General features: G+C 34.8%; 1 protein-coding gene across 1 annotated transcript in view; it reads right to left on the bottom strand.

Annotated features, from left to right (window-relative positions):
- Positions 1–221: 221 nt before the first annotated feature.
- PKN2 (protein kinase N2) overlaps positions 222–27107 on the bottom strand; it is a 151466-nt gene continuing 124580 nt past the window's right edge. The window contains exons 17-22 of the mRNA XM_055403815.2: positions 23479–23541; positions 22116–22192; positions 17739–17881; positions 14191–14298; positions 13648–13728; positions 222–13562 (exon numbers count right to left, since the gene is read on the bottom strand). Of these exons, the coding sequence (XP_055259790.1) occupies positions 13359–13562; positions 13648–13728; positions 14191–14298; positions 17739–17881; positions 22116–22192; positions 23479–23541 (676 nt within the window). The 3' untranslated portion in view covers positions 222–13358. The remainder of the gene's footprint in view (positions 13563–13647; positions 13729–14190; positions 14299–17738; positions 17882–22115; positions 22193–23478; positions 23542–27107) is intronic.

The following is a 27107-nucleotide window of genomic DNA, read 5'->3' as shown; positions in this document are numbered from 1 at the left end:
AACAGGTAATGCACACTTTAATTTAGACTGCTTTTTTCTTCATAGGCCTTGTTTCAAAGATCTCCAGTTTGGAGCAGTGGCCTCAAATGACAACATTTAAAAGGCCATTTTGGCATTTATTTCTTACCTATTCTAACTAGACTATAACACAACTTGAAGGAATAGTGAGGCAGTAGTATCAGTGTGTAAAGAAAAAGCAGGTACCAAGGAGGCATCAGGGGTTCTTTAGAAATCAAATTGCAATTTATTTACTTTATCAGAAAAGCCTGGGGTTTGATGAGCCCAGGATGGTGGATTAGAAAAAGCTGTGAGTTTCTCTCTCTTTTTTTTTTTTTTTACAGTGTTTAGATGCTGGAAATCCCTGGAAGTCTACTAAGGGGTTTACAAGCAGTTTGGGGGCCAAAGATAAAATTACTGGTATTAAGGTTTTTTCACACAATTTCAAATTTGTAAAAGATAAAAGTAGTTACTATTTCCATAGAAACCTAACTCTTGTTAATAATTATTCTTAAATAGTGCATGCATACTACACAGACTGTGCCAATCAGATAAGGCAATAAGGTATTTTTCATTTGCATATTATTTAGTCTTGGTTAGTTTGCATTTTTCATTATTTTTTATATTATATCCATATTTCACAAAGTAAACCAGCAACTCAAAAACAGCTCACTGAAATACAAAAAGCATGAAGAAGCAAATATTATAATTCAGCCTAATGCTATCAGTGTCAAAAATACTGAACTGGATTCCACTGAGAATCTAAAATATGAATCTGTACACTAGGAGAAATAAACTTGTTAGTGTGATAACTTTGTATAAATAGCAAAAAAGAAAACAGAAATTAGAAACTGTAACAACAATTACCTAAAATTTGGATTTTTTCAGGACCATTGATGTGATTGCCTGTTTCCCATTGAGGCATTGAAGGTAGTGACATGAAACTTTTAAGCTTTCATATCATTTTTCTTTTGGCCATGTGGCGTGGCATGTGGGATCTTAGTTCCCTGACCAAGGATCAAACCTGTGCCTTCTGCAGTGGAAGCAATGAGTCTCAACCACTGGATCTCCAGGGAAGTCCCTCCTGTTACTGTTCAAATATAGTGATCACTTTGGTAAACTGAACAAGTTTTTCTAAAACAAGTGAAAAATAATGCTTTCTAGTATGAAACTGAATCACAAATACAGACTCTTAAAAATCAGGGTCTATAATGGCAGAAGAGACATAAAATACGAAATGAAGAAAACTTGATAAAGAATCCTGCGATGCTCCATTTAAATCAGCATAAACTCATAATTTTGAAAAAGGTTTATTTCTGTATCAACTGAAAGGATCTAGATATCATGACTTCACAATAGCAGATTTTAAGTTTCTAAATATTCTTTCTCATAAAAAGGGCTAATTCCAGGTTTTGCAGGGAATGCATAAAGTGGGATGGGAACATCTCTACAAGAAAGCAAGGAGGTACTCAAAACACCAATGGGTTCAAATCTGGGGACAACTGAAGCATCCAAGAAAAAAAAATAGTAACAGCAATGTATTATAATACAATGATCTTAACACAATACTCAATTTTTTTTTTAAATGAGATTAGGAGGATAAAGGGAAAGCTTAACAGGAATGGCAGTTATCGCATGTAGACGAAATACTAGCCTTGGAAAATTATTCTGCAACTCCCAATGTAATAAGTTATTCAGATAAGTATCGGGAGGAAAGTTGTTTGGGAAAAAATGTATTGTCTCAGATTGTCTGTGAGCTATAAAAGAAAAATATATCTTCACAAAGAGAGTTCTCATGGTCATCAACTTAAACAAGTGATCAAACTTAGTGGAAAAATGTGATATTACATTTCTCCTGATGTAATGCAATAAGAAGTATGTAATACCACTGATGTAGTTAGTATTCCTGGGGGAAGGGAAAGGGGAGTTTTAATTTTATTCTGTCTTCATCTTACTTTCAGGGGGAGTTGACTATCGACTGGTCTAATTTAAAACCAGCTTAAAAGGTTCGTAGCATAACAGAAAAAAAAAAACAAAAAACAAACACTGGGCAAAGAAGGTGTCAAGGTTCTGGCTCTGCCACTTAGCAGCCGTGTGAGCTTGGGCAACTTACTCCACTCGGCCAGGTTCACAGGGATAGGCCTGGGGATTAAATGTGATCATATATGGTAGAATACTGAAAATTTTAAATATTACTATTGTGCTTCTAAAAACACAAGCAGACAATGGTTTCAGGTCAGAGATCTGATTAGGATGACAAGCAAGTGAATAAAGTAGAACTGAATAGAAAGTGGGGGGGGGGGGGGAAAGGCAAGATCTAAAAATTCAGTGAAAATAGGAAGAGTTAAACTGCCCTGGAGAGCCCAGTGCCAAGACGGTGATCTTGACATCTTGGATTTCTTTCTGTTTATGTGTGTTCATGCCTATGAGATACACAGTGCTGATTATCTGAAGAGAGGAGGGGTGTTTTACAAATTACATAATTATATTTCCTTGGCAACATCAAGCACATATTTCATTTATACAAATACCTACTTGGCATGTACACCCATATGAAAGAGAAAGAAAAGTAAATTTTGCTACCAGTTTGTCTCTTATTTTACTCCATATCTTAATAAATCTATTTTTCAGAGTGAACATGATAAGGGAGCCAGGGGAACTGTCTCTCCGCTGGTCTCAATTTCACACGCCTTTCACAGGTGTTTGTGCTGCCGCTGCTGCTAAGTCGCTTCAGTTGTGTCCGACTCTGCGACCCCATAGACGGCAGCCCACCAGGCTCCGCCATCCCTGGGACTCTCCAGGCAAGAACACTGGAGTGGGTTGCCATTTCCTTCTCCAATGTGCGAAAGTGAAAAGTGAAAGTGAAGTCGCTCAGTCCTGTCCGACTAGTAGCGACCCCATGGACTGTAGCCCACCAGGCTCCTCTGTCCATGGGATTTTCTAGGCAAAAGTACTGGAGTGGCTTGCCATTGCCAGGTGTTTGTGCTAAATGATCCTAATACTTAAAAACTTGAGACACAGATGTTTACACACACACACGTACTTTTGGGTGGGGTTTTCAATGCAGTTCCTAGATGCAAGCCCATCACTTAAACTTATGCTCAATAATGGCAATGTGTTTTGATGCTGGAGGACAAACTGACTGCTTTGACATAAAGACAGTATTTCTGGCTCCAATGTATAAGCAAATAAAACTACAGCAAAGTCAGCAAGCAATCAAAACTGGAGTGAGAAAAATGTTGAGCAAGAAATGAAAAGGCATCCAAACTGGGAAGAAGGGAGTAAAACTGTGGTTATTTGCAGATTACATGATATTATATAAAGAAAACCCTAAAAACTGAACCCAAAAAAATTAGAATTAATCAACAAATTCAGTAAAGTTACAGGATGTAAAATCAACATATAAAAACCAGTTGTGTTTCTATACACAACATCTGTATTACTCAAAGTTATCTATAGATTCAGTGCCGTCTCCATCACAATTCCAATGATATTTTCCACAGAATTAGAGAAAAATAATCCTAAAAATTTGCTTGGAGCCACAAAAGGAAACTTGAGTGACCAAAGTAATCTTGAGAAAGAAGAACAAAACCAAAGCATTCATTCACACTTGCTCAACTTAAACTATACTACATAGCTAATTAAAACAGCACGGTACTTGCATAGAAGTGGACACAGCACAGTACAGAGTCCAGAAATATGCCCCCCGCCACATTTTTAATCAATATTTGACAAGAGATCCAAGAACACTCAATGGGGAAAAGATAGCCCCTTCAAGAAAGGGTGCTAAGAAAACTGGACAACCATGTACAAAAAAATGAAACTGGATCTCTGACACCATTCACAAAAATTAATTCAAGATGGATTAAAGATGTAAACCTAAGATCTAATACCATAAGACTCCAAGAATACATAGGAAAAAAGTTTCCTGACACTGATCTGAGCAATGATTTTTTTAGATATGATAGCAAAAGCACAAGCTACAAAAGCTAAATAAGTAAGTGGGACTACATTAACTAAAAAGATACTGCACAGCAAGAGAAAATTAATAAAATGAAAAGGCAACCTATGGAATGGGAGGAAGTGTTTGCAAACCATGTATCAGAGAAGGAGTTAGTATCCAAAATATACAAAGAACTCATACAAACCAATATTAAAAAAAAAACCAAAATGAACAATCTGATTGATAAGGCTCATGTACAAGTACATCCAATGATTCTGAGATTCTAATACACTCTAAAGTTTGAGAACCACCAGACTAAGGAAATTTAGTATTGGCTCACTTCATGGTAGTGAGACAAGTTAGCATGGTTGTTTAGATGCAGAAACAGATTTAATACAGATTTGGATGGGTTTAGTTTAACAGGGCTAAGAAGCAAGAGAGGAGCAGGGGGCTGCGGATATACATTAAACAGCATGATGGAGATGGCAATATAAGGTAGAAAAGGAGAAAAGTGAGGATTCAAGATGGTGAGGAGTATATAATTTATTAATATTACTGAACTGATTAAATCACTATCCAAATTGAAGATCTTAAACTTCTACCTACCAGTATTATTGTTGTTTGGTTGCTAAGAGATGTCTCATTCTTTGTGACCCCATGGACTGCAGCATGCCAGGCGTCCCTGTCCTTTACTATCTCCCAGAGTTTGCTCAAATATTGACAGAGGATAAGATGGTTGGATGGCATCACCGATTCGATGGACAAGAGTTCGAGCAAGCTCCAGGAGTTGGTGATGGACAGGGAAGCCTGGTGTGCTGCAGTCCATGGGGTTGCAAAGAGTCGGACATGACTGAGCGGCTGAACTGAACTGAGTCAGTGATGCTATCCAACTATCTCATTCTCTGCTGCCCTCTTTTCCTTTGGTCTTCAATCTTTCCCAGCAGCAGGGTCTTTTCCAGGGAGTCAGCTCTTTGCATCATCATGTATATTCTACCACTATCATATTCTTTCACTTCATCAGATAACCCTATATATTTTAAGCAATTACTTGCTTAAAAAAGAAATGTTTTTATCACATTTATGTTTGGTTTGGCTTTTTAACTTTTAAAGACACTGTACATAATCTTTATTAGCTTCTTTCACATATTTTGCTCTTTTGTACTGTTCACTATAGGGGCAGTTGATCTTCATTGCTCTATAATATTTCATGGTTTAATTATATTTTATTAAACCATTTTCTTCCATTGATAACTATTTGGGTTGTTTCCAATTTTGCTTACAAGTAGTGCTAGGAACAGTATTGTGTGTATGTAAAAAGAGTTTCTTTAGGATACAGTGCCCTGTGTGCTCAGTCATGTCCAACTCTTTGCAATCCCACTGACTGTAGCCAGTCAGGCTCCTCTGTCTATGGAATTTCTCCAGGAAAGAATACCAGAGTGGGTAGCCATTTCCTACTCCAGGGCATCTTCCCAACACAAGGAGTGAACCCAAGGATTCTTTAGCACTGGCACCACCTGGGAAGGCTATAGCACTCAAGTGGAACTGCTGGGTACCAAAGTAGGTAAATGTTCAACTTTACAAGATAATACCAAATTGTGTTTCCAGAGTGGCTATTTCGTTATACTCCTCACAACAATTTACACAAGATCTCATTGTTCCACTCCATCTCTACCACCTGATATGAGCTGAATTTAAAATTTTTGCCAATTGAATGTGTGCAATTGCTCAGTGGTAAAGAATCTGCCTGCCAATGCAGGAACCACAGGAGATGTGGGTTCACCTCCTGAGTTGGGAAGATCCTCTGGAGGAGGAAATAGCAACTCCAGTATTCTTGCCTGCGTAATCCCATGGACAGAGGAGTCTGGTGGGCTACAGTCCACAGGGTAAAGAGTTGGACACGACTGGGCAACTGAGCAAAGCACACAATTTTATCTCAATATGGTCCTGATTTTGTAGTTTCTAAGAACAGTTGAGATTGGACACGTATACTGTTTATGTGAAATATCTGTTCATATCTTTTGAACTTTCTGTCTTCCTTAATTTCAGGAACTTTTAATATATATTAGCTATCATTCTGTTACATGATGGAAATAATCTTCCAGTTTGTGACTTGCCTTTTTACTTTATGATGTCTTCTCATAAACAGAACTTTTGAATTTTACTATGGTTGAATTATGAATTTTTCTTACATTTTAGTGCTTTCTTCTCCTATGTATAATATTTTCACTGATTGATGTCTTAATTTTGAGATCTAATTCATTTGAAATTTTAGGATGGTGTGACACAGAAATTCAGTTTCTTTTTCCCTTTCCATATAGATAAGCAATTTTCCTGGCTCTATCTATGGAACATATTTTTCTCCACTAAATTGCCATATTGCTCTTTTTAAAAATTTTTGATTGATTGATTTTATCTTCATTGCTTTGTGTGGGCTTTCTCTGGTTGTGGTGAGTAGGTTTCTCACTGTGGTGGCTTCCCTTGTTCCAGTGCATGGGCTTAGTTGTCTCTGGGATCTTCCTAGACCAGGGATTGAACCTGTGTCCCCTGTACTGGCAGGTGGATTCTTATCTACTGTGCAACCAGGTAAGTCCCCAGGTTGCTTCTTTTGTATATCAAGTTTTATATATATGTGTGGGTCTGTTTCTTGGTCTTATTGTTTAATTTGTAATATGTACCAATTCTACAATAATTGCTACACTTTTTAAATTCTCCATATGTGGTAGGGTAAATTCCTTCTCCTCTTTGTTCTTCAGAAATTTTTTAAACTATTCTTTACTATTACTGACTTCTTGTTCTATATAAACTTTCCATGGACTATATAGTTCATGGAATTCTCCAGGCCAGAATACTGGAGTGGGTAGCCTTTCCCTTCTCCAGGGGATCTTATCAACCCATGAATTGAACTGGGGTCTCCTGCATTGCAGGCAGATTCTTTAAGAGCTGAGCCACCAGGGAAGCCCCATATAAATTTTAGAATGAACTTATAAAGTTCTACCAAAAAAAATGTTGAAACTCTGACTGAAATTGCATTAAACATACAGAGCAATTTGAGGAAAACTTTGCAGCACATGATAAGATGGGATATTTCTACATTTACTTAGGTCTTCTTTAATGTCTCCCAGTAAAGAACTTAAAAAAACAAAAGCAACTGATTTTTCACATCTTATGTTAAATTTTTAGGTAACTTAAATTTTGTTGCTATTGTAAGGTTGTTTTTACAAAATATTTTGTATTCTAATTACTTGATAATGACCCAAAGACATGTCACTGGCTTTTTGTTTCTTATAACCAGAATCTTAGATAAACTATGATTGTTAGCTAATTGTAGTCTTTGAGTTTTCTAGGTTGATAATCATATCACCTGCAAATAATAACCATTTTACAGCCTCCTTTGAATGCTTATATTATTCAGAGTAGCAGAGTTCAATGCTGAAAAGTAGTAATGATAGGCATCCTAGCCCTATTCCCCAGTTTTAAAGAGAATGTTTCCTCATATGGGATGATGTCATTGAGTTTTGTTACTTGTGTTTTTTGTTTTACTATATATATCACTTAATTAGTTTAACCAACTCTGCCATGCCCCATTAAAGCATGAATGTGATCAGCTGTTTCTAAACCTATTACCTTTTCTTTTATAACCTGTTACTATGGTAAATGACAATTACAGATTTTATAATACTAAGTCATCCGTAATTTGCTAATGGAATAGTGTGTTTTGTATATATCACTGAATCTCATTTGGTAATTTTTTTTAGTATTTTTATATCAATATTTATGAGATAAAATTTATATATAATCTTTTTGTTCTAACTAGTTAGAAAATATAATTGGTATAATTTTATAATTTTCTGCGATTTTTGTAAATGCTCCATTTTATAAATGTACATGTATTTGAAAAGAATGTAGATTCTCTTAATTGTTGGATGCAGAAATCTATGTATGCCCACTGGACCAAGCTTATTGTTTTCTTCAACATTTTATATCTTTGCTGATTAAAAAGTCTGTTGTCCAAGAATGCGAGTTGAACTCTTCCACCCTAATGAATCTTTGTTATTTTTAAGTAGCTCTTAAAGTTCGTATTTAGAGACTACTTTATTGAGATACATATGTGCTTGGAATTACTATACTTTTTTGGTGAATTGAATCTTTTATCATTGTGTAGAAACACTCCACTCTTGGTGACAAAACATCTTTTTTTCAAGATGCGTCTAAAATCAATTTTGTTCAATACTAAGTAAAGCCAGCACAGCTTCAGTTTTACTGATTTTTGCATCATATATATTTCCTCCTACTTTTACATTCAACTTCTCTGTGTATGTATATTTTAGATTGATCTTTCTGTAAACGTTCTAAAGTCAATTTCCTTTTTTACTTTGCTTTTAACTAGTCAGTCAGCTTTCTCTATTTATATTGCTATACATTTAGACTTCTACCATCTTATCTTTGATTCGGAATTTATATACACTATATTCTTTCAGTGAATATCCTTGACATTTTATGATTATACATTTAACTAAAGTTAATCAATACCTTGACACCCCAACAACACAATAGAATACTTTAGCTCTGATCTTCTCTCCATTTTCTTACGTTTGCTATCCAGGTTTCTGTTGACTTAACCTAGGGGAAAAAAGGTTTCTATGTGAGGACTTGGTTTATTTAGATTTCCTTGTTTACCATTTTATTTGCTTACAAGCCTTTTTTTGTATCTTAGATCATCATTTTGGGATCATTTTCTTTCTTCTTGAAGCACTTCCTTTTGAGTACGACTCTTGATCCAAACCCTCTTTTTAAAAATATTTTAAATTGCAGTGATTCTTAAAAAAATAATTTTACTTTCTACACAATTCCAGGTTGACATTTCATTTTTCAATGCTCTGAAAATAATATTCCACTGCTTCTATTGTTGCTATTGAAAAGTTAACTATTTGTCTTTCCTTCATAATTAGTCCTTTCTCCCTGGTATTTTCAAAATGTTGTCTTTGAGGTTTGCAGTTTCACTATAATGATGGAATTGTCCGGACAAGAATACTGGAGTGGGTACCCATTTCTTCTACAGAGGATCTTCCTGACCCAGAGATGGAACCCAGGTCTCCAGTTATTGCAGGCAGATTCTTTACTGTCTGAGCCACCAGGGAAGCCTTTACACTACTAGTTCTTTCCCCCTGCGTATTTTCAAGATGTTGTCTTTGTGGTTTGCAGCTTCACAGCAATGATTCTATGCATAAATTTCTGTTCCTGCATGGAGAATATGGTACTTCTTAAATATTTTTCATCTCTGGGAAATTCACAGCCATTATCTCTTTACATACTGCCTCTCTTCCATTTCTTCTGATTTAGTCTCCCTTCCATCTTCCATACCTCTTAAACCTCCTTTCATATTTTTCATTTTCTCATCACTTTATTTGACTTACTAAGTTCTTTTCTCACCTGTCTCATCTGCTGTAATGCTACCACTGAGTTTCAAACTTGGTCAATTATACTTTTAAAAAAATTTTCAAAACATTAATTTCTTTCAAAAATCATTTTACATATTTATGCTGGTAAATTTTAGGCATATAAACATTTTTATATAGTTATAGTCTGCATCTAAGGATCCTAATATTTGCAATCTTTTGAAGGGGATGTCTATATTTGCTTTATTTACTGGCTTCATTAAAGATAACTTCCTGTCACTCATCTATTTGGTGATCTGTGATAGTGTATGGCTTGATTTTAATTTGTGAAAATCCTATGTATTTCCATCCTGGAGAAGTTTTCATTAGAAAATATCTGACTCTACTAGTAGAGAGACATGTAAAACAGAACTTGAGCTCCTCTAGGGAACTTGAGCACAGAATGGAAGCTCCACTGCAACTCCAAAGTGTGTTACCCCCATAATGGTGGTGCTACAGAGACCATCCTTGGCAACTCTCTCTTCTGGGTGCCTGCATTTCCCAAGTCAGCCACCCGCCAGCCTGGCTCTTATCCTCTCCCGCTTCCAGCTTCACTGGACTAATCTCCCATCTCTGAGTATTCTCACTCCTGTGCTTGGATACTCCCTGACTCTTAGATGCTGAAGCCCTAATGTGTCCAGATTCATGCTCAAAAGTTTGTTTGACTACTCTGGAGTGAGGAATTGCCAGAGACCACTTTTATCTTTAATGAATGACTCAAATTATGTGTCCTTTCGGATGTCTGAGAGCTTCTACTTAGTCATTATACTAGAAGTAGAAATCATGCAAGATTTTTGACACTTAGAAGATACTTTAAAAACTTACCTCTATTTATATATGTGTATATTTATATACATATGTTTATAAATACACAGTATATACATATGAAGCTTATATCAGAGAAACACTAGGTATCAAAAAATAGCTAAAAGGTAAATAAGAATTCTGAATTAAAAATACGATCCATGGGTTGGCATTTGTTCTTTTGGGTTTCTCATACTCACCCCTCAGTGCTTTGGAAAGATTAGCAGCACTTGTAAAACTTCTGTTAAGACTTCAATCTATAATGCAGCTTTCACTTAGTCAACATATAATGGTGATTTACATTATGACCTTAATTTGTGTCACAGAGGCAGCATGGATCTTTTTTACATTTCTAAAATATTCCATTCATAATTTTTGAATAAGATGACTACAAAATGGCTAGTAATCTGTTTTCATTTACCTATTTTCAAAAAACTCATGTCCTAAAATTAAATAAATTAATCTCAAACGAAAGTACATATAATACATTTTAGCATTACTGTATACCATTCTTCATTTATGAAGACTTTGGTGCTCTTTTTTGTACTTTTCTATCCTTAGTGTCTAGCACACAGAAGGCACTGCATAAGTAACCACTGAATGAAAGATGCTGCTAAACTTACAGGAAAAAAAGGCAAAATTTCCCCAGTATTACCAGTGGAGTAGAAAATTCGGTTTGATTCTTAATGATTTTGCCCTTCCCCAGGACTAAAAGTACCTGCAAGAAGATTAACTATAGTTAATTAGTCTTCAAGATCTTGAATACAGTAAAGCTAATACATATTTTGACCAATAGTTAGTTTCCAAAAGGAAATAATACTTAAAAACAAAGTTACAAATTACAATCTATTTAAACTTTAATTTGTGCATTTGTGGTAATTTATGACTGCAAAACACTTTTTCTTAAAATGACATAAAGGCACATTTCATTTGAATGCATAGTGTACCATTCTAAAATATTCTAATTTCCTTACAAAGTGCTTGAGCAGTCACTTACACATACAGTAATAACAAAATATATTTACACTCTATAGAGTTTAAAAATTTTAAATCTGACTAAAATATATATATTTTTAAAACTACAGAAAAAAATTAGTGCTTTCTTCAGCTTAATTGTGTGAATATACCCTGCCCTCTAATTTTTTTAGTGATTGAGTTTAGTTTAAAAAAAAATTCTGTACACTTGTGTAGTTACAAAATGCTATGTCAGTTTTTAATGCTAAAAACCTATTTTAGACATTGCTTTCTATGCATATTTGAGAACGAGAAAAGGTGAGCAGACTGTACCTCAAAAGTATTTAGTGTTTTTTTTAATGTTGTATTAACACTGTTTAAATTAAAAGCAGACAGTTTAGCTAAGATCCTCTATTGTCCTTTACCAGGGAAGTAAACTCGCATTTTAAAATAATTTTTAAACAACATATTGCTCCCCTTTCCTATAAGATTTTCCCCCAAGGGATCATGGTTTATAATCAATTTATAAGAAAATAGAAATTATCTCTGAACAATTTTAACTGTTCTCAGAGTATAGCAAAAACATGCCAACATACCCTAGAAAGGTGGAATATTCATCTATGTTTTAAGCTCAAAAAACCTCTATAAACAGGATTTCATTTTCTCATAGGATTTAAACTTCAGCATTTTTTAAGACATAAGACAATAGTGATTAAATGGTTAACTCATTATTGGTTAGTTAAAACTTGCTATTCCTGAGGTATGACAACCCTAACATGCTAAGCATGGAATCAAAGACGTTATTATTGAACAAAGGAAAAACAATAAAGTCATGGACTAGGAGGGAAAATAATTGAAACAAAACAAAAAAACCCAAACTCCAGGCAAGTAGAAAAGTCATGGCTTGCAAAAAGACTTTCCTATAAGGGCATTAAAAAGCCACAAATGGATCCTTGTACAAAGTATTTGATCAAATTATTTTTGAGACTTTTGAGGTACAGCTTTAGTGTTATAATAATTTTTATAAAATATAGACTGTTTTATCAAAAATATTTATACATTCTGTTATAATATATTGCTTCTGCCCTCAGTAACTGCCAATAAAAAATCTGGATCCAGTGGCCTAAAATGTACAAATGCACTTAATGTAAATGCTGGAGTCTGAGGTGTCTGCTTGGCCACTGTACAAAAGTGATGAAGTGGTGAAATTAAATAATAAACCTACAACATAGAATACATTACAACTTGCACATATACATGTTCACAGCATGTATACAATGATAATCCATATGTTTTAACAAAGATATAGTTCCCTTCTACAGTAGACACAAGAACAAGATGTACTAGGTTGATCAATGTACAATGCATATCAAAGAAAGGAGCAATCAGTTCACTGATGCTGGAAGAAAGTGTGACTGAATGTAGGCTTTGGGAATGCATACAGGTAACAGTATCTTGGTTCAGGATGATCGTTAAGTCCTCATTCTTAAAATTTTAAGTAAATGCATATGTTTAGTTGTTCCTGTTTGTTTCAGCATGGTTGATTTAATAAAATCGTTTGGCAAGTAGCTCAGTTGGAAAGCTATGAGGCTCTGTTACATGGTTGGTAAAGATAAGGCAATAAAAATTTTCTAATAAATATAGAAAATGTATAATACATCAATTCATTTCATTTTAAAAAAGCCCCAAAATGTGCACAAACTATTACTACATTTTTTTGGATATTACAGTAATTTCTTTAAAAAAATAAGAGCATTTGCCTTATTCAAACAGAATCATACTATGTGTGAATAGTAATAACATCCTAAGCCCTCTTTTCCTCTTTTTGTAAAACACACCTAAGGAAAATTAACTAATTAATTTTCCTTCCATTTAAGGCAGGCATACGGCAAAGCTAGGGACTGTAGAAGAGTGTTTTTTTTTTTTCCCTCTGATTTAAAAAAATAAGACTATTGATCCAAAAGTATTCATTTGTGATAGATTTTCATGGCCGATGTTCATTCAGCTTAACTCCATGAAACTGTTTCCAGTGTTCAGAATTTTGTTTAAAATACATTGAAAAGCCACTTTTCAAGAAGGTATTAGAATAGTACTTTTAAACACATCTTCATATGTTTAAAAAAAAACTCAGAAGCTTTTGTTGGCACAGAGAGCAAATGAAGGGCTGCTATTTTTAAGAGGTCTTCTTGTGAATCAGTCTGCTTGGTTTCACAGTGTGTAGGAACTTAACACCAATCAGCAATATAGTCAAAATCTCTGAACATTTCTTGCTCCTCTTCTGAAAGTATCCTTGGTTCTCGAGGTGGAGTCAGAATAGGTGCTTCTGAGGTAAATTCATCATCAAAATTACTAACATCTTCCCGTCCTCTAATTGTAGGTACAAATGGCGGCTTAACTTTTTTGTCCATCAAAGCGCTCCAATCAATTAGCTGGATTACAAAATATAAAATGACCAGTTTAGTTTCCTATTTCTAGCTGCTAGAGTATCAAACAAATTTTAAACTTCACACTTACTCGGAAAAATGGGTGTTTTTTCACATCCTCTGCATCTTTTTCACCAGCTCCAAGGCGTCGCTCAGGATTTCTTCTTAATAGCTAACACAATATAAAGGAAGAAAGTAAATATAAAACCAGAGATTCACTGAGAAGGATTCTCATAACTTGCAACCTTTGAGTTTCTCTTGGTATGTCTTTGTCTAAACCATGAACATCTATGACTGAAAAACATTTTCTAAAATGCTACTGGGAAATATTCTTAATATCAGTTCAGTCGCTCAGTCGTGTCTGACTCTTTGAAACCCGTGGATTTCCCTGTTCATTACTGTCAGGCTTCGCTGTCTATTCCCAACTCCATGAACTTGCTCAAACTCAGGTCCATTGAGTTTATGATGCCACCCAACCTCTTATCCTCTGTTATTCCCTTCTCCTCCTGCCTTCAATCTTTCTCAGCATTAGGGTCTTTCCCAATGATTCAGTTCTTTGCATCAGGTGGCCAAAGTATTTGAGTATCGTGTTTATTTTATAAATAAAACATATACATTACAACAAAATCCTTACCCTTCTCATTATTGAAATGGCTTCTGTAGATAAGAACCTTGGATACCTTACTTCATCATTTACAATACTGTCAAAGACCTCCTCTTCATCATCACCAGGAAAGGGAGACTAGAATAAATATCCCTGAGTTAGTCAAAATGAGTTTCAATACAGAAAATCTTTATCTATTCAAAGTTCTGAAATACAACAAAGAACCATGTAGTGAGGAAAATAAGAAAAAGAAAAAACAAAATCAAACAAAAACCCTCCACCAAAACAAATAAAGACTACAAGAAGCTACAACAGACACACAATAGATACGTATCTATTATCCAGAGGACACACCATATATGCTTACTGAAATCTTGTAGAAAGACAGATGCAAATGCATAAGGTGAAGTGTTACTACAGAGGGAAGCACGGTTTGTGGAGATGTATCAGACATGAATGTGTTCTGAATTCCAGTCAATAGCAAATTAATAATGGCAAAACACAATTAGAGACAATTTGACTGTACTAAGAAGCAACTGAAAACAAAATTAAACTGAAAGGAACCAAAAAACACATTATTTCCAGGCATATTTAATGCTCTATACACAACAGGTCTTGAGGCAGTTCAGCAGGAGAATGTTAAGATGGTTGCTCATAGTGACAGTAATTATGTTGAGTAATAAAAAAAGTAGTTAAATAAACATTCAGTGTAACAATTTGATGTACATGGGGATAAACTCTCAACTACACTGAAAAATGGCTATAAAATATGACATATTACCTCAGAATTTCAGACACCTTAGATTTGGCTGCTTACTTTCTTTTAGTTATTAAAGAACAAGAGCCAAGCAGAGAGCAGTATCAACAGGAGAGGGATCTCTGACCTGAGGAACCTATGAAAAGCATTTCAGAACCCAGCATACTAAAGCTGAACTGCTAATCTTATTGCTTGTATCTAAGAACATTTCAAACTTTTCAGTTATCAAAATTTCAGTTTTGGTTTGATAAAACTTGGTTTTATCAGGCTTGTATCAAAATCAGGTTTGTTCAGTTACTCACTCAAAATACATAAATACCTGTTATGTGGGACAATATAATTTCTGGGATTGAGACAATAAATCAGGGGAAAATCCTATTTCACAAGGATTTTCAATGAGAATTTCATATGGTAATACAAAGCAATTTTGACTCCTATCTGATAAGTCAATTTCGTATTTGAAAACTATCACTCTCAAGTCTCTGAATAGTGAAAATATATTTACATACTTGTTAAGCTGTTAAAGTTTTTTTTCTGCAAATAGATTATAAGCTAACAGAACGAACAATGGAAGGTTAACAAATCTATTTTAAGCACACATTAAAAGAATTCAATAGTCTGTTCAGATGTCAAGGATCTAAGTCTAGTATTTAAGGTTATTTTAAACTTCTATGATATCTTCACTCTTGTTTGGCACAGAGAAAGGGGACCTGATATGTTAGCTTATTCCGAGGGTTGATTCAAGTCCTCACAACTCATACAAATTTGAAAACATGATATATCCAGTGAGTTTTCAATCATTGTAATAATAGAGGAATTAGATATAAACTTTAGCCAAACCTCACTTTTATAAATTTAAGAAAAGGTAATGCTAAGATTTCACCAGTGCTATAAAATTACAAAATATATGTACCAATGAGTTTTAAGTTTCTTTTCCCAATTCTCCTTTTATGGAGGTACTAAAAAGAAATTAAATTGCAAAAGGCAATTGTGAAGAAATAGCCAGATTCACTATCTTTTATCTCCTAGTAAGAGCTTAACCAATGAGAAGTTCCTTTAAACAATATGACACAGGAACTTCCTCACTGTTCACTGCCAAATCTCCCAGATACTTTAAAAATGGGGGGGAGTAAAATTAACTGGCTCTTAATTCTATAGTATTTGATAACAGATTCTCATTTTTTCTGCATGTCATCTCCAATATGAAGAGTAAATTTTAAGCAAGCATCTAATTTTTGGTAACAAATCTCATACATAATTGAACACTAAATTAAAAAAAAAAGCAACAAAAATGTTACTTAAAAATGTTTATGTCAGAGCTTATAGAAACAACTATTATGGTACTTCTGGCACTTGTAGAAAGTAAAGAAAACTGTGAATAAGGTATAAAATATATCTTTCTGTCTAAAGCACTATATGCTTTTCTCTTTTCTAAACAAATGTGAAATAAATTTGTGTGGATACCCTATCTTGGAGGCAGCAAAGTACAATGGTTTAGAGATTAAGTTAAAATCCAAGCTCCACTATACGAGAGCTGTATAACTTTAAAGTTACTAACTTCTTTGTGTCTCTAATTATGCATCTGGAAATAAATATAAGACTATATTAAGCTCATTAAAGGTTGATGAAAAATTAAGTGAGCTAATACTTATAAAGCACATAGAACAGTGCCTACCTAGCACACAGTATATATTTTAATTCACTATTTTCTTTCAATCTTTTCCAAGTTTCCATTCCAATGTACATATCAAAAGCCACTGTCAGTGGATGAAATAAAATCATTTATTTACTTGTTTGGGATAAGTGCCACTAAATGACAATCACAGAGCAAAACTAGAAATTTCTGACATTCAACAATTTAGCCATTCATTCATTCAGCTACTAGTTTTTTCATGCCTAGAATGTACAAGGTTGGTCACTGGCATTGGAAAAACTGCAGAACAAGGAACCAGTTCCTTAAGAAAATTTGTCTTTCATCTTAAGACCATCAAGCCCATCTAGGTAGTTTTCAGTTACTTTCTAAATATTTAATTCCACCCTAATTCATCATTTTCAAAAATTTATAACAAAATAGATTATCTCTTCTTATTGTTTTATTAATTAGATATAATTCACTGTTTTCTAAGTGGTAACAATTTCTGTGTAAAACTAAGTTATCCCCAGAAATTTAAGTTAATATAAAGAAAATAGTAGGAAAAAAATGTTAATCTTTTCAATTCTGCTATATTGCTTCTGAAGGTAACATTTATTTCTGACCAATGTATAGCTGACTTTTCTTTATACAGAGTACATTCCTCTTATCAGTCTTCCTGCTTTCTACTTCCTATGAAATGATCAGTTATGTATGACTGTGCTTAAAAATCATAAAATGTAACCATGCAAGTGTGCTAGATCACGTCAGTTGCGTCCTACGCTCTGTGACCCCATGGACTGGAGCCCACTAGGCTCCTTTGTCGATGGGATTCTCCAGGCAAGAATACTGGAGTGGGTTACCTTGCCCTCCTCCAGGGTATCTTCCCGATCCAGGGATTGAAACTAATTTCTTACATCTACCTGCACAAGCAGGCATGTTCTTTACCACTAGCGCCACCTGGGAAGCCCATAGCAACACTAAACTATTTTCAAAACACTGGTATACATTCCACAAATATGAAAACCTAAAAAAGACAGTGAAGGTAATATAGGATCATAAGCATTATTAATACATGTAAGTGTTTATAAAGCTTAAGTTCTTCTTATGCAGGAAACATATTAAATTTTATAAATGACATGCTTTGTTCTTTCGATCATCTTTCCCTTTTATCTATCTTATACTACTTACCTCACCAACGAGCATTTCATATATAAGGACACCAAGGCCCCACCAATCTACAGCCCTTGTATAGGATGTTTCTGTTAACACTTCTGGGGCAAGAAATTCAGGAGTGCCACAAAATGTGCTTGTTCTGTCTCCATATCCCATTCCTGAAAAAGATAAAATTCAAATATTTGTTAGCAAAGAAAAAATATAGAATAAGAGTCAGAAGATATTAGGAAGCAAAATTAAAGGTGTACATTTGTGCACAGTGATCAAACCCAAAATACATCAAAGATTCTTTTTTTATACTTATTTATTTATTTTTGGCTTTACCAGATCCTAGCAGGAGCATATAGAATCTTTAGTTGCAGCATCATTTAGCTGTGGAATGTGGGATCTAGTTCCCTGACCAGGAATCAAATCCAGATCCCCTGTACTGAGAGCTCAGAGTCCTGGTCACTGGACTACCAGGGTAGCCCATGAAAAAGATTTTAAAGAAAATGCTAAGAATTAATATGGAGTAAACTGTGCAAAAGCAACTCTATTATTTAATTAATGGATAAAAATAAATAAAATTTCTGTGTTTCATTTAACTACTTATTTTTTCTTTCTTGTCATTACTTTATAAGTGCTGCTAAGAAGTTACAAAAGAAAAAAAAACTTATTCTAAACTTTAATTTCTACCCTGTCAATTAAAATTTTAAACTATGCTTACTTGCTTTATTATAAAAATAGCATTGAGTATAGTCTGAAAACTACCAAAAGCAAATCCTTGGATAATCAAGAGTTGAATGAGTGTATCATATTATATAGAGATACAGTATTAACATTTTAGCTAACTGGTTTTCTAAATACATTCTTCATATTTAGTCACTAAATTGTGTCTGACTCTTGTGGCCCCGTGGACTGTAGCCTGCCAGGCTCTTCTACCCTTGGGATTCTCCAGGCAAGAATACTAGAGTGGGATGCCATTTACTTCTCCAGGGGATCTTCCTGACCCAGGAATTGAACCCGGGTCTCCTGCGTTGCAGGCAGATTCTTTACTGACTGAGCTACAAGGGAAGCCCAAATATGTTCCTTAAAATATAGTAATAAATTAATCAAATAAAATTCTACTTATTGAAGAAAATGTCTGAACATATTCTAAAGTGTTAAAAGCTCATTCATCTTATGATGATCACATCATCCTAGAAAGCTGACTTGGTACTTGGGATAGCAGGAGATGAGTTTCAGGTAACTTACATGCACAGGTGATACCTGAGAAGAATAAAGGATGAGCAGATGTTAGTCAGCAAACAGAGTTGAGATAAGTGATAGTGGTGGAGAGACAAAGACTGTAAGCAGTCTGGTTTTGCTGGAACAGAAGGTACCAAGAAGAAAGCTGCGAGAGATCTGGCTGGAGAAGGAGGCAGGCAGATCAGGTGGGGCAATATATATCACGTCTTTGCCACCGTATGTTTTCAGTAGGGACGTACCATGCTCCGCTTTGAATTTATATGGGCCTCTTTTGTATTTTAGCAATTATATGGCAGGTTGAGATTTGAGGAAGAAAAAGAATAGAGACAGAAAAGTTAAGAGGCTATTAAAGTAGACTTGTTAAAACAAGATGATGATTGGAAATAGAGGGGAGATGAAAAACTTAAATATTGTTTGAAAAAAAAGCAAACATTAAGGAGGTAGATGTCAATACAATTTGGTGATTAACTGGAAGTGAAAAGTATTGAAGAGGAGACAGTCCAAAACAATTTCACATTTTCAGATTGGGAGACTGAGGATTACGGCACCATCAACTGCCAATGAGACTGAGGAAAATAAACTATTTCTGTTCGGATAGTGATTCAGGTACCTACTGAATGACTGTTCAAGTAACTGTCTAGTAGATAGTTGACTATATGTTTGGAAAGGAAATGACAGATTTGGGAATCATTAGTATATAATTCAGACAAGGCAATGGCAACCCACTCCAGTACTCCTGCCTGGAGACTCCCATGGACGCAGGAGCCTGATAGGCCGTAGTCCATGGGGTCACTAAGAGTTGGGCATGACTGAGCGACTTCACTTTCACTTTTCACTTACATGCATTGGAGAAGAAAATGGCAACCCACTCCAGTATTCTTACCTGGAGAATCCCAGGGACAGAGGAGCCTGGTGGGCTTCCGCCTATGGGTTCACACAGAGTTGGACACGACTGATGTGACTTAGCAGCAGCAGTATATAACTGCTAGCTAAAAACTACTTAAGAATAGCAATGGGCTAAGGCCAGACTCCGAGGAACAAAACCATTTCAGTCAGCAGTGTCTGATACACGTCCAATACAGAGAGATCCAATAAAAGAAAAAAGCTTTCACTGAATTCAATAATTAGGAGGTCAGTGGGTAAATAATGGACAAAGTTTTACAAAATTCATTCATTCATTCATTTATCCAACTACTGATTAATTAAATATTCACTGAATACTTAAGATGTGATGAGCAGTACAGCATATGGTGGAAAGAAACCTGAATAAGAAACAAGAAGCACCAGGGTAGAGAGGGAGACAATGTTTCCTACAATGCAGTGTATTCAGTTCAGTTCAGTTCAGTCGCTCAGTCGTGTCCGACTCTCCGTGACCCCATGAATTACAGCACGCCAGGCCTCCCTGTCCATCACCAACTCCCGGAGTACACTCAAACTCATGTCCACAGAGTCGGTGATGCCATCCAGCCATCTCATTCTCCGTCGTCCCCTTCTCCTCCCACCCCCAACCTTTCCCAGCATCAGAGTCTTTTCCAGTGAGTCAACTCGTCGCATGAGGTGGCCAAAGTATTGCAGCTTCAGCTTTAGCATCAGTCCTTCCAATGAACATCCAGGATTGATCTCCTCTAGAATGGACTGGTTGGATCTCCTTGCAGTATAAGGGACTCTCAAGAGTCTTCTCCAACACCACAGTTCAAAAGCATCAATTCTTCGGCGATCAACTTTCTTCACAGTCCAACTCTCACATCCATACATGACCACGGGAAAAACCATAGCCTTGACTAGACGGACCTTGGTTGGCAAAGTAATGTCTCTGCTTTTTAATACGCTATCTAGGTTGGTCATAACTTTCCTTCCAAGGAGCAAGCGTCTTTTAATTTCATGGCTGCAATCAGCATCTGCAGTGATTTTGGATCCCAAAAAAATAAAGTCTGACACTGTTTCCACTGTTTTTCCATCTATTTCCCATGAAGTGATGGGACCAGATGCCATGATCTTCGTTTTCTGAATGTTGAGCTTCAAGCCAACCTTTTCACTCTCTTCTTTCACTTTTATCAAGAGGCTTTTGAGTTCCTCTTCACTTTCTGCCATAAGGGTAGTGTCATCTGCATATCTGAGGTTATTGATATTTCTCCCAGCAATCTTGATTCCAGCTTGTGCTTCTTCCAGCCCAGCGTTCCTCATGATGTACTCTGCATATAAGTTAAATAAGCAAGGTGACAATATACAACCTTGACGTACTCCTTTTCCTATTTGGAACCAGTGTGTTGTTCCATGTCCAGTTCTAACTGTTGCTTCCTGACCTGCATACAGGTTTCTCAAGAGGCAGGTCAGGTGGTCTGGGATTCCCATCTCTTTCAGAATGTTCCACAGTTTATTGTGATCGACACAGTCAAAGGCTTTGGCATAGTCAATGAAGCAGAAATAGATGTACCTATTTATCATACGAGGCACAGTGCCACAGACTGTGGTACTATCTCCAGTTGTCATAATACTCCTAAACAAGAAGAATTACACTTATTTTACAGCTGAGAAAACAGACTCCATGAGGTTACAAGTAACTTGTCCAAAGACACAGAGCAAATAAGTGGCAGAGTCAGGATTCAAGGGTGGTGCCTAAGCCCATGCTTTTTACACTTTCTTGAGCGACTGAACTGAACTGACTGATGCTACATATGATTAAAATTTTCCCAGTTTAGACATTTATTTACCTCTGTGTGTACACACACACACACATATATACATAAAAGATTCTTGAGGCATATGCATTTTTTCCTATTTAAAATGTTAGAAGTTTTAAGAGGCAGGAGAGGTTTTTAGGCATATGTAATTTAAATTTACTCTGCACAATCCAAGCAAAGCAAAAAATCTGGTGATTAATCAATGCTTTCTTAGAGTAGTGACAAAATTATTAACTATACAAAGAGAGTCTTATTTTCCATACTGTGATTTCTGAAAACCGAATCTTATTCATGTTCACAGAATAAATTCTTAATAATGTTATAGATTAGAATATATGAACATTCTGCCATCTCAATAAAGAATAAAGTTTAATTTTTAATAAATTAAAAACTACATTTTGCTTTCCACAGACAAACTTGAAAACTTCCAAAGCACAAAGAAATAGTAATTTATTAGAAAAGGCACTTTAAAATATCCAATTACCTTCTTTGCAAAGACCAAAATCAGCAATTTTCACAAAGCCCTCTGTATCTAGCAATAAGTTATCCAATTTCAAATCTCTGTTCAGGATAAAAAAAAGCAAAATAAAAAAAAATCAATAAAATCAGTAGATAATAAAGTAGAAACATCATTTTAATATGAGTTATCCTTTCTCTTTACTAAAAAATGAGTTTTTACATATTATGGTTTGAGATTTACTATAAATACTATATTATAAATATTCATTTTCTTTTTTTGGCAAGATTATTCCTTTACAAAATATAATTTCTGAGTATTCCCCCATTATGTAGAAAAGAATGTATCTAAGAGAAATGTTTTATCTATTTAATACATATTTTTTTAAAGCTTACAAAAAGTTCTTGTATCTTTCATGATACCTATACTTTCATGATATTCAAGCTTAATAAATAAATAAGTTAATGGTCATGCCACGTGGCATGCAAGATCTCAGTTCCCATATAAGGGACTGAACTTGGTCTACAGTAGTGAAAGTGCTGAATCCAAACCACTAGATCACCAGGGAACTCTCGGACTTGTTCAAATGCCCTACATATCATCCATAAGAAAGAACTGTCAAATGAACAGCATAAATAAGGTATAAGCAAGCAGATTTAACATTCTAAGAGAATAATTCAAAATAAAGAGGAAGTCATTAAGTCATACTAAATGATTACAAACTAACTTGAAAATATTTTATTCTTTGAGTAAAATAAGGTCATGAGGAAACCATTACCTTGAAAACATTGTTAGAAGTTTCAATAAACTCATGTTTATAGTCTTTTAATTCTGACTGGCCTTCCTACAATTTGTCTGATCTAGAGCAATGCTATTCAAAGTGTTACCCACAGACTAGTTGCTGGACTATGAACTATTTCTAACTGGTCGACAATTTGGTAAGGAGTTTGTGCCAGTACGTAAATCAGCTAATCAGCGACGTCCTCAAGTACACTTCACTAAGCAAGGCTTAATGAAGGAAGCAAAATGACACAAGCTACTTATCATGAAAAAATTTTCAGTAGTAGCAGTCTACAGAAATTTTCTATAGTCGATCAACTGAATATAAATATTCACCAGGATGAATATGGTTGGTAAATTGTGTTATCATAGGCCAGCTTACAATTTGACTATTCTAATTAGGTAATGGTCAGAGGACCAGTAACAAAGAAGTTCATCATATAATTATTGTGTTAACTATGTCTTTCAAAATTGGGTTTTAACTTTTTTAATGGTTACTTACCATATGAAAGAAAAAATTATGAAGATGATTAAACACAAACTATTCTTAATCATCTTTAATTCTACTTCATATCAATAAGCAATTAGAAAGTATCAAAGTTTTACTTACCTATAAACAATTTTGTGTTCATGTAAATACTGCAACCCAAGAACTACACATGCAGCATAAAATCTGTTTCAAGAATTAAATCAAAAGAATTTTAATAAATTCCACTGTTTTTGAATCCCAGAGTTTATACTTTTATGCTTTGAAGCAGAACTCTAGTTAACTAATTTCACAAATATTTATTGAGTCCTTACTATGTGCCAGACATGTGAGATATGTGCTAAGTATTTTATAAATAAGAAAAATACAGTCTCTAAAGTGGAAGCCATTAACTTCATCTGGGTGGGGGTCACTTAAGTCCTTAGAGTAGATATTTGATCTGGTTCTTTGGAAAAAATTACAATATGCCATTATAAAGGCAGAAGGATGTTATAAAAGGTAGAACTTTTGTGGGAGAAATATAGGGCATTTCCCTAAGAGGGAAAGGAATAGCGGTGTACAAGGCATAGCATGTTTGACAACCAATAACAAGTTTGTGGCTGAAGTAAATGATGAGGGAAGAAGTAGTCGAAGATGAGGCTGAGAAGACAGCCTGAGATTTAGTTGCAAAAGACCTTGATTGTCATTATGAACAAAGGCATACCTTGTTTTACTGCATTTTCACTTCTATTGTGTTTCACAGATAACTCTGTTTTGTTTCTTTTTTTTAACAAATTGAAGGTTTGTGGCAACCCTGAATGGAAACACAATGGGTGCCATTTTTCCAACAGCATTTGCTCACTTTAAGTCTGTGTCACATTTTAGTAATTCTCTCAATATTTCAAACTTTTTCATCACCATTATGTTTGTTATGATGATCTGTGATCTCTGACATTACTATCCCAAAGGCTCAGATGATAGTTAGCATTTTTTAGCAAAGTATTTCTTAATTTAACTATGTACATTTTTTAAAAAGACAATGCTATCATACACTTAATAGACTACAGTATAGTGTAAATGAAACTTTTAAATGCACTGGGAAACCAGAAAATTCACATGACTCACTTTATTATGATATTTGTTTTACTGCAGTGGTCTGGAACTGAACCTGCAATATATCTGAGGTATGCCTGTACTGAAAATTCTTCTTTTAGCAATAGTGAATCAAACCATTTTAAAGAGAGCAGAATGATCAGATTTGTGTTAGAGAGAAATTTCTTGATAGTAGTGTGAAGGCTGGAGTGCAAGTAGGTAGATATCCAGAGGGATAAGGAACAGATAAGGCTAAAATGATAGTCCAGATGAAAGATTATTAGAACCTCTAATGCAGTGACCACAAGAGAATAAGAAAAACTTTAAAATGAGCACAACAGAACTTAGTGTCTCATTAGCTATTAATATAAAAGATGTGGGAGAAGGAAAAGCTGAAGATGATTCTCCAGGTTTCCTTCTTACTATAATGAAGAGGTGAAGAAATATAGAAGTAGCCTAAATTTTGTGGGGAAAGTGAGTTTGTATTTAGATATTGACCTCAAATTGCCTTGGGACAGGTGAAGACGTCTGAAAATTGGCTAAATAGGTTTCGATCTTAGGAAAACTTCAACCAAGCTAGAATATTAACTCTTGAAGGACTGGACCATGTTTTGTCTTTTTCAGAGTTCAGCCTAAATACTGAGCAAAATGCTTGATATACAATAGCCTTAACGAATAAGGAGATAGGTCAATAATAAATGAATTAATTAAAAAATGCAGGGCTGTCTTCAGTGTAGAATAGCCTAGAAGGAGACACTAAAGAGAATCTTAATTTTACAAGTAATACAAGGATATTTCCTCCATAAAAAACACATAACACCCCTACCTCAAAGCACAATTTTTCATTCATACATCTCCATCTCATCCTAACGCCGCTACTATCCATAGAGATAACTGCTCTTATTAGTTTGGTGATTGTTCTTCAAACTTTTAGAATGCATTTATGTGTACATATAGATAATACAGTTATGTTTTGTGTTTACTTATTTTTATAAAGATGGATACATGATTTTGAGAATTTTAAAATTCAACTATTAATATTTTATTATACATTATATCTTAAATAATTATCAGAAATTAAGTCCATTAAAACAATGTGATTCTCAACTTGATTAAGGTTTTTTTTTTATAAAGAAACTTATTTTGCTGGCAAAACAAAACTATGACAATTATAAAAATACCTTGATTTCTCTTTTGTTTATTTGTAAATAGATTGTCCTAATGATACTTAGGAAATAACTGAGTACAGGGAGTATCTTCAAACTAAACCTTTAAGATAAATATTTCACAGAAGCAGAAAATGAAGCTCTCAGAGTAACTAATTTAAAATCACATTGCTAGAACACAGCAAGGCTAGGACTAATTTTGATTCCATTGTCTCAAGCAACAAGAATATGTTTGCCTAGTATATGTGAGCCACCCCTCCCCTCGAGGTGCTCCACTAGAACACAGAATAGACACAGTCGTCACTGTGCCCCTGCAGTGAGTGGAAACAGACAACTAAAATGTAAAAAATAAATAAGACAATTTCAGATATAAATAAAGTGGTATGGAGAACATAAAATATAAAACAGAATACAGTGACCTGATTTAGACATTAGTGATACAGTGATATTTTAGATAAAGTACTCAGGAAAGGACCTTCAAAGAAATGACATTGCAGGTGAGATCTGAATGATTAGAGGGAGGTACTGCAGATATAAAGTACTGCAATGTAGCATTTTATTCTTGTATTTCACTGGGGTTAATTGTTTCATTGGTACTATGTAATTTGTATTCTCAGAAAGAATAAAAAGTGTGTTAATGTAGAATAGGAATTTATATTTATCTCAAAAAAAAGTGTAACAAAACAAAAGCAAAATTTCCACGGCAGTCAGTACAGGGCTAGACATAGTCTAAATGGCCTGCTTTTAATTTTTAAATATTCAGGGAACACATTTTTAATAGCTGCCTATTATTTTGTGGGTTTTGCCTCCGTTATTGAAAGCTTCACTATCCACCAGGACTAATGCCCTATTTCTTTATTTGAAATTTGAAAATATGACAGTACTACTATCTGTTCTGTTATACCTCTAGTGGTTATGGTAAGAATCAAATAAAGAGAGGAAAGTAAAAACATTACACAAATGTCAGTTGTGAGAATACAGACAAGAGATAAAGATTTTATAATAAACCCAATAAAGGTTTACTGAGCTTCCCTGTGGTAAAGAATCCTCCTGCCAATTCAGGAGATGCAGGTTCGATCCCTGGGTCAGGAAAATACCTTGGAGAAGGAAAACGACAACCCACTCCAGTATTCTTGCCTGGGAAATCACATGGACAGAGGAGCTTGGCGAGTTACAGTCCATGAGGTCACAAAGGAGTCAGTCTCAACTTAGCGGTTAAACAACAACAACAAAGATTTACTAATCATTGGTTTATGATTTTTATGTTTTGGGGGCAGAATTTAGATGTTACAGGTAAGGAAAAAAGAGAATCAAGAATGACTCCTTGTGTTTTGGCCTGAACAAGTGGTACATGGTATTACCATTTAAAAGAGAGAAGACTAGAAGAGCAACAGGTTGGGGAATGGTGGGTGAAGTGGGGGGAAAGGGAAACATCAGGAGTTCATTTTGAGATACTTGAAATACTTATCAGCTACATAAAGGGAAAAGTCAAGTTGGCTGCTGACTGTTATTAGA

This window comes from Moschus berezovskii, chromosome 4 (genome assembly GCF_049115385.1).
Source record: "Moschus berezovskii isolate FMDL1 chromosome 4, NW_MosBer_1.0, whole genome shotgun sequence".
Lineage (NCBI taxonomy): Eukaryota > Metazoa > Chordata > Mammalia > Artiodactyla > Moschidae > Moschus > Moschus berezovskii.
Note: the sequence above shows the minus strand (reverse complement) of the source record. Positions and strands in the feature narration are given on the sequence as shown.